The sequence below is a fragment of the Mytilus californianus genome, unplaced genomic scaffold (genome assembly GCF_021869535.1).
Source record: "Mytilus californianus isolate M0D057914Y unplaced genomic scaffold, xbMytCali1.0.p SCAF_7, whole genome shotgun sequence".
In the NCBI taxonomy this organism is placed as follows: domain Eukaryota; kingdom Metazoa; phylum Mollusca; class Bivalvia; order Mytilida; family Mytilidae; genus Mytilus; species Mytilus californianus.
Genome location: NW_026262723.1, coordinates 95,531,177 through 95,544,003, shown reverse-complemented (window position 1 = coordinate 95,544,003; position 12,827 = coordinate 95,531,177). Strand labels below are relative to the sequence as shown.

General features: G+C 32.4%; 1 protein-coding gene across 1 annotated transcript; it reads left to right on the top strand.

Moving 5' to 3' along the window:
* Positions 1-4,606: 4,606 nt before the first annotated feature.
* On the top strand, positions 4,607-12,634 carry LOC127709571 (uncharacterized). The gene is made up of 3 exons (XM_052215175.1): positions 4,607-4,631; positions 6,197-6,502; positions 12,406-12,634. The coding sequence occupies exons 1-3, from the start codon at positions 4,607-4,609 to the stop codon at positions 12,606-12,608; spliced, it is 534 nt and encodes a 177-aa protein (XP_052071135.1). The 3' UTR covers positions 12,609-12,634.
* The last annotated feature ends 193 nt before the right edge of the window (positions 12,635-12,827 follow it).

Genomic DNA, 12,827 nt, shown 5'->3' with positions numbered 1-12,827 from the left:
CTGATTGAAATATGTCTTGTCGATCAATACGTTATGGATTCTCCATAAATGTAAAATAAAAAAACATGACTTAGTTTAATTATATGCATGTATTGGTTCAATAATTTCCTTAACATTATAATAACAAGAAACTCGTTCCATATGACTTTAATGTGTAAAGAGAATAAATATCCATGCACAGGATGACCTTAATTAATCAGTTCAAAGATCAGTTTTAGGTAGTTACAGGTAAAATAGTATGTCCATACTTATAATTAAGACATGCTATCATGGTTGTATAAACGATTTCGTACAGCACATTTTTCGGTGAGATGCTTTGACCATCGGATACTGAAACATTTTATTTATTATCATACTAGATTTATTTTGATGTATTTTCATCAACAACTGGAAATGCTAAACATTTAGTTGACAATCTAATCGAAAAGATATGTCGAAATCCCAACAGTACTATGACAACTAAACATAAGTGATATCAAGTTTAGGCTCGACATCTGTCAACAATAAACGGACAAAATTCAATTGAACTTATAATCATCGTTTGTTACAATGGAAACAAATCAAGAAGGATTAATGATTAATTTTATATTACAAACCAGTTGACAAAAATGGAAAGGAAATTATTTGTGTTTTTAATGGTCGTTATGTTTAACTATAAATTCATAAAATGCAAATCTGCGATACCTTACATAAACCGTGTTCAAAAGACTTAACACATGTTTATGAGAAAAAGTAATAATTTCTTGTCAAAAACTTAGGAGCAAAATAACAGCATGGCTCAAACTTGCATTCTTGAAATTATAGTAATTCAATTGAATAACTATCATATGCTATCACTTTCATTATTTTTCTTTATGTTCAGACCTCATTGGTTGACTTGGGTAATCTCGAGATAGACCTCTTCCATCCAGAAATAAAACTTTTGCTCAAGAAGGGCGTCTGTTTGGCTGTGCGGGACGTCCGGTCAGACATTGAATCCAATGCTCTATGTATGGCGAGTGTCACGTTTTCTGTACAGAGAACCCTTGCAACAATAACTCTCTGGTCTGCAAAATGTTTGCCCCTATTCAACATACCCTCATTTTCCAGTGGTAGCCATAACTTTCGTCCCTTCATCCGGTTCGATCTGTCTTGCATGACGTTTGTATGGTATAAATTGTTAATTTGCCTAAGTTCTGAATATGCACGAAATAATTGGCACTTCGCTTTTAAGCAAATAACAATCAGTTAATCTTAATGTTCATATAATACGGGCAAATACGTGTACATAGAACAATCCTTGTAGATTGTTATAGAAGAAAGAATATGTTCAAAGAAATCATAAACATTGCGCGTTAAATTCATTATATTTCATCAAGTGAAAAAAAGATGTATTCCTAAGGATTTGTACGTCTTACAGTAATTATTCATCAGATTAAATCAACACAATTGGTGACTTGGTTAAACAAATATATTCCCTCCAGTCCGAAACTAAAAAACACTTGTTATAATCGGGCGTCATGTTTGCTTCGCGGAATGTATAAATACGCAGCCACGTTCGGTCGGAATGTGGACGTTGAGTCCGATGTCTCGTGTAGGATGGATGGCACGCTCTATGTTTGTTAAAGAACAACTCAATGAAGGGTCCGTTGGTTACCTGCTTCACGATAAAATTTCTGCCATTATCCAACATACTCCAATTTTAAAATGACAGAAGCTTTTGATCGCCAATAGACGAAAGAGTCTGAAGAGCGACAATGGTAGCGTCATGAACTTTGTGTCTTGAATTGCTTCCATTAAAATCCTATGGGAGAAAATTTGTGATAGGATTCATTACAGTTACAATGTAATTGAGATCAACACCTTCCCAACACTTGAGTAAGGTTTTATAGATTCCAAACAGGTGTCCTCTTGGTTCAGAAGTCGGTCTATTATTCATCTAGATCTAAATGTTTCAAAATTCATAATTGAAATTTTAATATCGATATTTTTATGTAATGGCATTTATTGGTTTTTGTATAAAGTTAACCATTAGTTTACTATAACATGCATTTGGAAAGAACCAAAATTACTGCGCTTTGACTGAAGAATATATATATATTTCGATGCTGTTATTCGTTCATTATCAGTCTGTAATTATTGTAAATGTCGATTTCGCTCTACATTCGTGAACATCTTTCACTCAATACGTCATCAATCTTGTGACGACAATCTCCAACAGACAGATTTTAATTGGACCATAACCCACTGTGAATGTAAATTAGAAGAGTTATTTATTGACACGGTAACACAAATAAGATTGAAACATGAACATTGTGGATAGTATCGGAAACAAACCAATTATTACCTGACGATTTCTTGTTTTGTTTTGTGTCCGAGGTTTAAAATTCACTGTAATTATTACGATATTGCATATATGGCAAGTAAGATTTCTAATATCTGAAATTTTTAATATTGAAAATGGAGAGTTTTATTATAACTCGCGGACAATGTTTCTCTTAGGATTTATCTGACCTTTTAAACCAGCCAATTCCTGCTAATGGCTAGTGCGTGAAGTACAGATGTATATTGAATCTAGCTAGGATACGTACCGTGCATCTTCTTATTTTGACAATTTCTTCACCGAGTTTATTTATACCTCCATATTTTTCATAAACTATGTGTGTTTCTTGTTCTCAGATTCGAGTAGATTGAAATTCGATTGTATTATCAAATTTCTTTACTGTTCTCCGAATTTGAAAAATAATAAAGGTAAAAAGAGACGATCTTACCATATTGTGACTTAAAAAAATAATTGCATCTCCAGAAAAATAAATCGATACAATTTCAAAAGAAACTAACTAGATAAACAGCTTCTGCCATCATAATGGATAGGACATTTATCTTCTCGCGATAGTTTAAATAACAAATAATACCAGGATGAAGATATTATACGTTCCATCACCTGCTTCCAAATCTTATTGCTTTCCACAATATATAATCACCTTACTAGGTACCCAAATTACATAAGTGATCTTTACAAACAACGTTATATAAAGTTGGATCTGCCAAAAGGCCTAACGAAACTTCCTTTTCTAATTTCTAACATATATTCTATCAGCTGTAAAAAATCGAGCTTCAGAGTTACTGTAAACCTCCTACTCTAGTTATATCGCAACATCAATCTAAACCTCTCTTCTTGTGCAATAGTTTTGCCTCATTTCTATTAAGGTAATACGATACAAATACATTGTTTTATGAAGGAACAAGGCATACAGTTTGTTCATATGTTGTACTGTTACACCATTGTCCAGGTTAGGGGAGGGTTGATCGCTTACAAACATGTGTAATACCGTCACATTCTATATGTGTCTGTCCCAAGTCAGTAGCCTGTTTGTCGTTGGTTACTGTCTGATATGTTTGTTTTTCGTTATAGTTTAGAAATTGACAGTGAATAAACTGAACTTTTTAAACGACAAAAGAGATTACTTCAATTTTCTTTATGTCACATTTCTGTTCTTATGTAGCATAATTTCAGCTGCACCTGCAAATGAAGTATATTTTCCCAGTTGTTACGATTTTCCAGACTTGTGTTTCCTTCCATTATGTTATTGATAACGGTTTGCTGTTTACAATGAAGCTACTTAACCATAGGTTCTTATGGTAAAGTTGGAGTCATCTCTTTGAAAATTTTTAAAGACACCATCATGAATTGGTTAGCCGTTATCTTAAACTGTGTAATTTTTTCGTAGCCAGTTTTTCATCTATGACATCATTGAATACATGCTGCTCATTTGTATTTGCCATGTTCCACTAGTGGCACGAGAACTACTTACCCTTCTGGAGCACCTGGTGTCATCACTGGTTTTTGTAAGCGTCCATAATTCTAAATGTTTAGTTTCCTGTGTGGAGTTTTGTGAACATGTTCTTTTTCTTTTCGTCTTTTTTGTTTAGAAAATCATTTTTATTCGGACAATCTTTTTTATTTGAACAATTTGTCTTTCTTTTTTCGACTTACGGATTTTAATACTAGTAATGAGGGGTATCAGAAGTCCATTACTAGTAATGGACTTCTGGGGGTATAGATTAATTAGACATCAACCCACATAATGTAATGCATTTTAATATGGTAATTTGAAAATTTTGTATGGCATAAATGTCAATATGTAGTGACATGACACATATATTTACTATAAACGTTTTATTGAACTGGCATCAAGTATAAGTTAAGAATGTATTGTTCAAGCCATTGAAATTTCTTTTCGAGGTCCTCTCTCGTATCAAACCAATTACGCGTCAATTCCACTTTACATTGACAGAATTGACAGTGTTTGTAGCCAATCTTCAGCAACGGCCTAGTGTCTGCCCAAAGATTGACACTTCAAATATCACGCCTTGATTCAAGGCAGAAACTATTTTTAGAAGATTTGGGTATTAAGGCGAAACACAACCTGTTATTCCTATCTGGTTGGCGTATATCTAATAATCAATCTTTTAGTTTTGACGGGAAAATGATATTCTTTTGAGTTATTATATATTTTTGGGCTAAACTTGTCTATAACTACCAGTAAGAAATTGTTTTAAAAAGACTACAAGGCAATATACAATGCTCTGATGAAGAGGAGGACAATCATTTATGGAAGTAAGAATGAATCTGGAACGTGCAAGACCAAGTAAGGTTTAGGAAGACAAATATATAAAACTCTTGTAAACATCAACCCAACAAAATAACTAAAACTTTTTAAAAGTCAAATTTTGCCTGAAAGATTTGACGTTGCTCACTTTGTTTGTTTCTTTGATTTGTCTCTTAACCTATTTACCATATTGAACAGCGGTAAACTACTGTCGCCTTAATTAATCGAAGTGTTACACATTGATTGTTGACATTCTGTCAATTTTGCTAAGGAGCAACAATTGGTTCCAAGAGAAAATCTTATTGTCTCATGGTTTTTTTTCCGTCACAACAAATCTGTCTTGCGTCTGTCAATTATATTGACTTAGATAAGTGACATGTACAAGGCTCTTATAGAAAGAATTTCTTAATTTAATTAGTCTTCTGTCCGGAAATAAATACATATCAACATAAAAAAAAAGAAGATAAAGAAAGTGACGTTCATATTTACGACTGACTTCGTACGGTGGCCTATAATTGCTTACATCCACTTCATTTGAAATCTGGTGGAGAATTGTCTCACTAGCAATCATATCACATCTCCTTTTTTTTTATATTGATCTCAGTTATATTTAATATTGATATGAATGATCTCATTGATTATCGTCAGTGCTCTAAATGTGGTATTGGAGTATTAATAAAATTGTATTTTTTTATAAGTTGCACCTACATCGTTCATGAAAGGGGAGATTCTTAAAAACTACAAATCCGTTTTTTTCTCCTTCGTTAATAAGATAAAAAATAATGTAAAAAATTGAAAAAAAAACTGTTTATATTTGATTAATCAGAATTCCAATAGACTGATATATAAGTTAGCTATATTGATGAGCTCACTATCATTTTGTCCCAATAACTGACTGTGCTGGTTGCACTTACCTACAGGAGAAAAGTCATTCCAATGTCATTTTAAATAACATTTTTCCGAGTTCTAGACCAGACAATTTTATTCAGTAATCTATGGCATGACATTCTCCTATTTAACAAAACAATCAAAGATTGACAATAAATTGATGTAAAATCGACCTACCATTTTATACCAGAAAATCTCAACAGGACGCTCCAGTAAAATTTTTCTCGCTTAACCATTTGGTTGAGATTTTATGGTTTACCAGGCGTGTTGTTTATTTTTAAATATCATTTGGTGTTCACATCTAAAAAAGGTTGCACGTCCAGCGGAAAACTAAGTGCATATTCAGGACAAGAACATGTTAATATAATGTGAATATTTACCCTGCTTTGTACTAGACCAACACACTGAGCCAGATTTTTAACGTGCTAGTTAAGGTAACCACAGGAAGACATGTTACGTTACCTGGACACATTCTGACTCCGATCCGAGCAGTCCGAGTTTGCTCTTACTCCTTAATGCTGCGTGCTTAGCAGAGAAGCAGCAAATATACCAATGTCAAAGTCTTTGGTTTAGCCTGGCCTCGAGGCGAACACGCTCCCATGAAAATACCTAGGCGGCAAGACAGCGTTGAGAACATATGTTAAAATTTTCGTTTGGAACTAAAAATTAGAAAAAAAACTTTATAAGTCAGTATACTTTGTATTTCACTTTTTCAGCGTGTAGTAATCGAGTTGCCACAAAAAGTGACCCAAGACAGTTAAACGAACATTTGTCAGCAGAAGCTGAAACTTTACAGAAAGAGTACAAAAGACTAAAACAGATCGTAGAACATTTAGCAAATGAATATGAACATTCTAAGGAGTTGGATCCATTCCGACGATACAGAGAACTTAAGGGCTTGGTAAAAAGATGTGTTCTTCATCTTCACATTAAAGTAGATGAATCAAGTGATGACCTCCAAAACAGCAAAGAGTTTTCTTACAACTTAGAGGTAGCCAAAAATAGAGAAGGAAAATATTCAGGTATATTTTTAAAATTCGCATTGTCATTAACGAGGATCTGTTATTGCTATTATATTTTAACCATGTCTCAGCTATTCAAAAAATAAGTACCATCGCTAAATTTTTTATTGTATATCTAGTAAATATATTTAAGCTGTGTTAAATAGTAAAGTGTTAGGAGGTATGGTAAAACCTGCTGAATAAACTGGTTTAAAAGTCTCCTTTAATTGGTCGTTTCAATATCTAGAAGTTACTAATTGTTTATTCTAATGAACAGGTCCAAACCTCAAGATGTAATTTTTGCCTTTGTGATATTGAGATTGCTGTGTCGTTCAGGGGTTGATCGAGGGTTCAAGAAAAGTGGGGCGTAATTGTCTGTAATTGTATCAATTGCACCGAGCGTAGAAATGCTTTTTTGTAAGAATTTTATGCAAAAAACGGAAATTTATTTTCAATCCAAGGGCCATCTACGCACCATCTGAATTCGCCATTTGCCATCACACGCGATCATCGTGTTCCCCTGTTCATATCGTTACTGTTGAGGAAAAATAATAATTTTTAGCTTGATTGCTTTCTATGTTAATTCCACAATTCCAAGATGTCAGAGACTTATAATGTCTAAAGTTCAAATAAAGAGACAGTCTTTTGTCATTTCATGTAGTAACAACACGTGACTAGTGTCAAAAAAAAAATCACTTTTAAGTGCATTTAAGATCGCACTAGTTCTGAGAAGTTCGAAACCACAAAAACAGGAAATTTCCCGTTTCACCTGTTTTTGTGGTTTCGAACTTCTCAGAACCAGTGCGATCTTTTTCAGTGCTTTTTCAGTGCTTTGTTGGTTTTTTTTTATGTCGGGTTTAATGAGTTACGCGTTACTTGTATTTGATTTTTATTGTACATTCTTCTGTATGTAACTATTGTTATTACATTATATTACTACTAATTCATGGCCTTGTCAGGAAGTACATATTTGACATAGAATATTTCCTTCCCATAGCTGTAACAAAGCACTGAAAAAGTTTAAAAAAACAACAATGCTAAATAAATTACTGAAAGCAAGTTAATGTACCTAACTCGATGATATACTATAGAAATCAAGCTAGCCTTGACTTTTATTTTTCACTTTTATTTGCTGAACTGAAAAGTAAGCTGAAAGTATCTGACTTGGTAAGATAACCAACACTCTTTGAAGACGATTGTTAATAAAGTTGAAGAATTTAAAGTTTTTGGCGGTTTCATGGGTCAGATACAGGTCCTGGTCATCGTCCTCCTTTTTCGTGTGTTTTACTTCGTCTTATTCGTTACATACATACATATTTCTTATTATCAGGAGTGCAATTGGAAAACTATGATTATAGTAAAAGGGCGTAACTTGGATAGTAGAGATCAAGGATAGTCAGGGAAAAAAATAAAGAATATAGCATTGATATTGCCAGGTTTTATAATCAATTGGAACACATTAAACCGAACAATTTCTATTTCAACATGTGTAAATTAGTTATTGTCAATTTGACGAAGTAATATTGTAGGTTGCCCTGATCTGTTAATAGCTTAAGTCTGCTTTATATCTTTCCATGATGCAAATTTTACTTCAAATAAAATTCTCATTTCAACTGCAAATCGTCCATCTAAAAGGCTATCAACTGAGTGGGCTATAACGACATTCTGTATTGATTGATGTGTTACAAAATGTGATTTCTGCTTGATTGCTTTGCTTAAATCATTGTCTTCATCTGAATTGACAAATTACATCCATGGCAAAATGTAAATTTCTGTCAACGTATATTTATGTTATCAGATATAAGACATGATTATTAAATCCATTTCACTCTCTATCGTACATAAATGTCAAAAACACGTGTTTGTTGGGATCATTATTTTGACTTAGGCAAGTTATTATAGACCTTAAAGACGGTTTCGGGGCAAAACCAGTATTTAACAATTTCACAGAAAAATAAATAAAAAGTCCATTAAAATTTACCTACTGGAAAATATTGCGTTTGACAGATAATTGTCGATAATGGCTATCGTTTTTTTTTAATTAAAAGTTCTATCTCTTATACATACCCCTCCCTGTTGTACATTATTGATTTCGTTTGTCGGATAGCAAAATCCAGAAGAAATCAGGCAGTTGGCATTTAAAAATTATGTCAAGAAAAAAAAAATAAGTTCAATATAGACGATAACTTTTTAAATTTTTGATAGGGAACTTTTAGTTGTCCAGTTCGCTCAGCTCTTCCTAACGTACACAGCACCATCTGATTTGATTACGTCACGCAATGATTATCTCAATAGGTGTAGAAAAAGCTCATCGAACTTTAAAATATAATTAAACATAGTAATGACAAAACATTGAATATTTTCACAACAGTGAATTTAATTGAATGTTTAAAAACTACCTTTGCGACGGATTCCCAAAATGATTAGCAATCAATATGAAGGGGACAGAATACTGTATAAAGTCGGAACTATTTGGAATATCAATCAATAACTGAAACTTGATATCGGAGGCCTGTTATAAGACATTAAGTGATCAGTTTTGCATTGCTATATCTGATGAGATTGACAGACGTCGGATTGGGCAAAATATATCATTAATTTTGATATTTTACTCTTCTATTTGCTATGGATTGTCCGCTAATTTCCTCATACAACAGATTTGTACCTGTGGTGTTTGCATATATATTTAGTATCATTTGATGTTCATACTACCACTGGTTCGATACCACTATTGTTAGCCCATGAGGTTTCACCAGTACCACTTATTATCTTACCTCCTATACATTTCTAGTAATATGATTGGTTAAATGCAGCCGCAATTATAGGATTGTTACCAAGACAATACATAAACATACAAACAAAATCTGACCACATTATAAACATTATATATATATATCTGTATATATTAGGTTAGTAGGCGGGGCTTATTTCAATACACGGTTAGTAGTGGTGTTACGTCCCTTTATAAAAACAACACGGTGTTGAAGAAAAATCTTAAAGGTTGCATCAGACGAAGTAATTGATGATGAACGACTGAAATAAATTCATAAAACACATTTAAAGCTAACAAATTGTTATTGTTGGCATTTGTTTTTGAATAGACCAATGGAAGTAGGTTCTTAATACTAACGGTATTGAAGACTTGATCACTTTGATAGGCCACTAGTCTTAACACCACATGTTAAGATAATCGGTAAGATAAATTCGTTACATAGTGTGCTAGTGACCTAATACGATATATATGGGGTCAGTAAATTCGATGTGGGGATTCGAGCTTCGCTCTCACCCCATATGGAATTTACTGACCCCATAATATCGTATTAGGTCACTAGCACACTATGTAACTAATAATGTTCATGTACCACTGGTTCAATATCTAATTATTAGCCCTAAAGATTGTCACCAGTACAATCTAATGTGCATACTACCACTGGTTAGATATCTCTATTATTTACCCCAAAAGAGTACCACCAGTACCATTTAATGTTTACACTACCACTGGTTCGATATCTCTATTATTAACCCCAAAGAGTACCGCCATTACCATTTAATGTTTACACTACCACTGGTTCGATATCTCTATTATTAACCCCAAAAGAGTACCACTAGTACCATTTAATGTTTACACTACCACTGGTTAGATATCTCTATTATTAACCCCAAAGAGTACCGCCATTACCATTTAATGTTTACACTACCACTGGTTAGATATCTATATTATTAACCCCAAAGAGTACCACCAGTACCATTTAATGTTTACACTACCACTGGTTCGATATCTCTATTGTAAACCACAAAGAGTATCACCAGTTCCATGTAATGTTCTACTACCATTAGTTCGACATCTCTGTTGTAATCCCCAAAAAGTACCACCAATACCTTTCAATGTTCTTGCTACCAATGGTTCGATATTTTTATTATAAGCCCCAAAGAGTACCACCCCACTAGTACCATTTAATGTTCATACTACCACTGGTTCGATATCTCTATTGTTAGCCCGAAAGGGTACCACCAGTACCATTTAATGTTTTTTATTACAACTGGTTTAATATCTCTTTTGTTAGCCCCAAAGAGAATCACCAGTACTGTTTAATGTTCTTACTACCTCTATTGTTAGCATATAAATGGCTTAAAGTTTTAATTTTGATACATATTTGAACATTTTGGGTACTTAAGCAAAAGAAGAAATTCCAAACCAAACACAAAATTCTATCAAATGTTTATTTTATTTATTTATTCTCCCTCTGATAAATGATGGTTAATTCTGAACTGGATGACCTTGATGCATAGTTTTAGAAAAGTATTTAAAATTTGCAATATCTTATAAAAAGTGAATTCAGCACTAATGTATGATAGTACAATGTAAGAAGGTTTTGATTGAATATTTACAACAAAATTATTTGAATGGAAAGTGATGAATTGTATACTTAAATTATACAACATTGTAGCAACATCATAGAAGCTAAAACATTTCGATTTCAATATACTATTTTTCAACAAAATATTATTTTGGATTTAGAGTTTACTTAGCGTCTATTGATAAAAATCCATTCATATCCAATACCATTCAATAAAAGACATATGTATTTACCATAAGTCAAACTCTTAATCTCTACATATCAATAAAAGTTGAGATTAAAATACTAGATATTAAAAAATATATCGTCATCGAATTTCTTGACATCTTTATTTAAGAAAAAAATACAAGCAAAACAATACAATCAGGTTGAAGCTCGCTAAAGATACCTCCACTATAAGTTTTTTTTTGTAAACAGGAATGATGAGTGATGAGTGACAGATAAAAAACGCATTTCACTTTTGTACGAAGACCGAATTTTGAGTGAAAAGTTATCTGATGTACTTAAAAAGGGGTCTTCTCCTTTCAATACCCTTCATTTTCAAGGTCTTTACGCATGGTTCTTAAATGAATATCATGTTAGGTCGGACATTAGTATTAACAAAACCAAAGATGAAGTTAAAAACAAATGTAGAGTCTGTAAGCATCTAAGTGAAAATAATATACAATGATCTTGAGCAAAGATATAAAAAAGTATATGACAATTAAATATCATCACTTGATCAAAATAGTAAACTTCTATTAAACAAACATATAAAAACTGAATATAAACAAGAATATTATTTGACATACCTTAATCTGGATACAAGAAATAGTATATGTTAATTTAGAATTAGTGATCATTCCATCGCTATTGAGACTAGAAGATATAATAAGTGCAAAGTTCTGGAAGATGAAGCCCCATTTCTTTTTATTTAATAAAATAAATAATGATTTAAGACATGTCTTTTTTAATGTTCCAAAACCCCAATATACAGATTTTCTGACAATAAAATGATATATATTCTAAATCCAACTATTAGCCAGCAAGTGCAGTCTATAGGCTCCTTTATTAACCAGTCTATGGAACAGAAGACATAGGGCACTTGCAGTCATTTGTCGTGTTGTATGGTTAATACTTTATTTTATGCAAATGTAAGGATGATGCTGTTGTTTTAAAAATTGTAATTCGTATGTTATTATGCCTCTTATTGGTGTAATTTGACTTTAATAAAGTTATTATAAAATGCTCTTATTTGGTAGTGATCACTTGATATCTTACAGTATCGGTAATACAATAGTAGGGTCCATCTTGTACTTTCTATAAAGCGTTTCCTTGTATTTCATATTAAAAGACAATCAAAGGTTTTAGTAACTGCTTATATGAAGAACAGGAATAGAAACACTGTTTCTTTAATATGAAGATAATTTCTTGGTATATTAATATATTCCTTGTAATATGTGGAACCACCCGTATCCATACTTTTCAAACGGAGCAGACACTTTGTAATTGAAAACGGTCCTGTATTTTCTGTACATTAATCTTTTGTATGTTTTTTTGTAACACTTGTATTTTTTTATTTTCCAGCAATGACAAAAGAAGAAATTACAAACGAAAATCGAGTCTTACGTGGCCAAATTCGAGACTTGAAACGAGACTGTGCAATCGTTCGAGATTGCATCCTTCAACTAGAAAGGAATTATAATTCATCGAAACAGTTGTCTCCTATTCACAGATATAGAATTATGAAACTAATGGTGAAAAAAGTAATCCATGATCGATTATTATAATATTTTAAATGTGTAAGAAATTTTAAAGGGGCATTAGCTGCGAGATATAAACAAAAATAAAATCTGATTTTGTTTTGGTTCAATCATTAATGAAAGTGAAATCGTGAAATAACAATTCGCTTTTAGCAGGCAGTTTGATTCAATTTTGTCGAAATAAGCTAAGAAACATCGCTGATGTATTATTCACTTGCAAGTGATTAATTCGTATTCATGTGACTT

Coding starts and splice junctions, on each gene's coding strand:
- LOC127709571 (XM_052215175.1), top strand. CDS start 4,607: ATGAATCTGGAACGTGCAAGACCAA. Junction 4,632..6,196: donor TCTGGAACGTGCAAGACCAA/GTAAGGTTTAGG, acceptor TCACTTTTTCAG/CGTGTAGTAATCGAGTTGCC. Junction 6,503..12,405: donor TAGAGAAGGAAAATATTCAG/GTATATTTTTAA, acceptor TTTATTTTCCAG/CAATGACAAAAGAAGAAATT.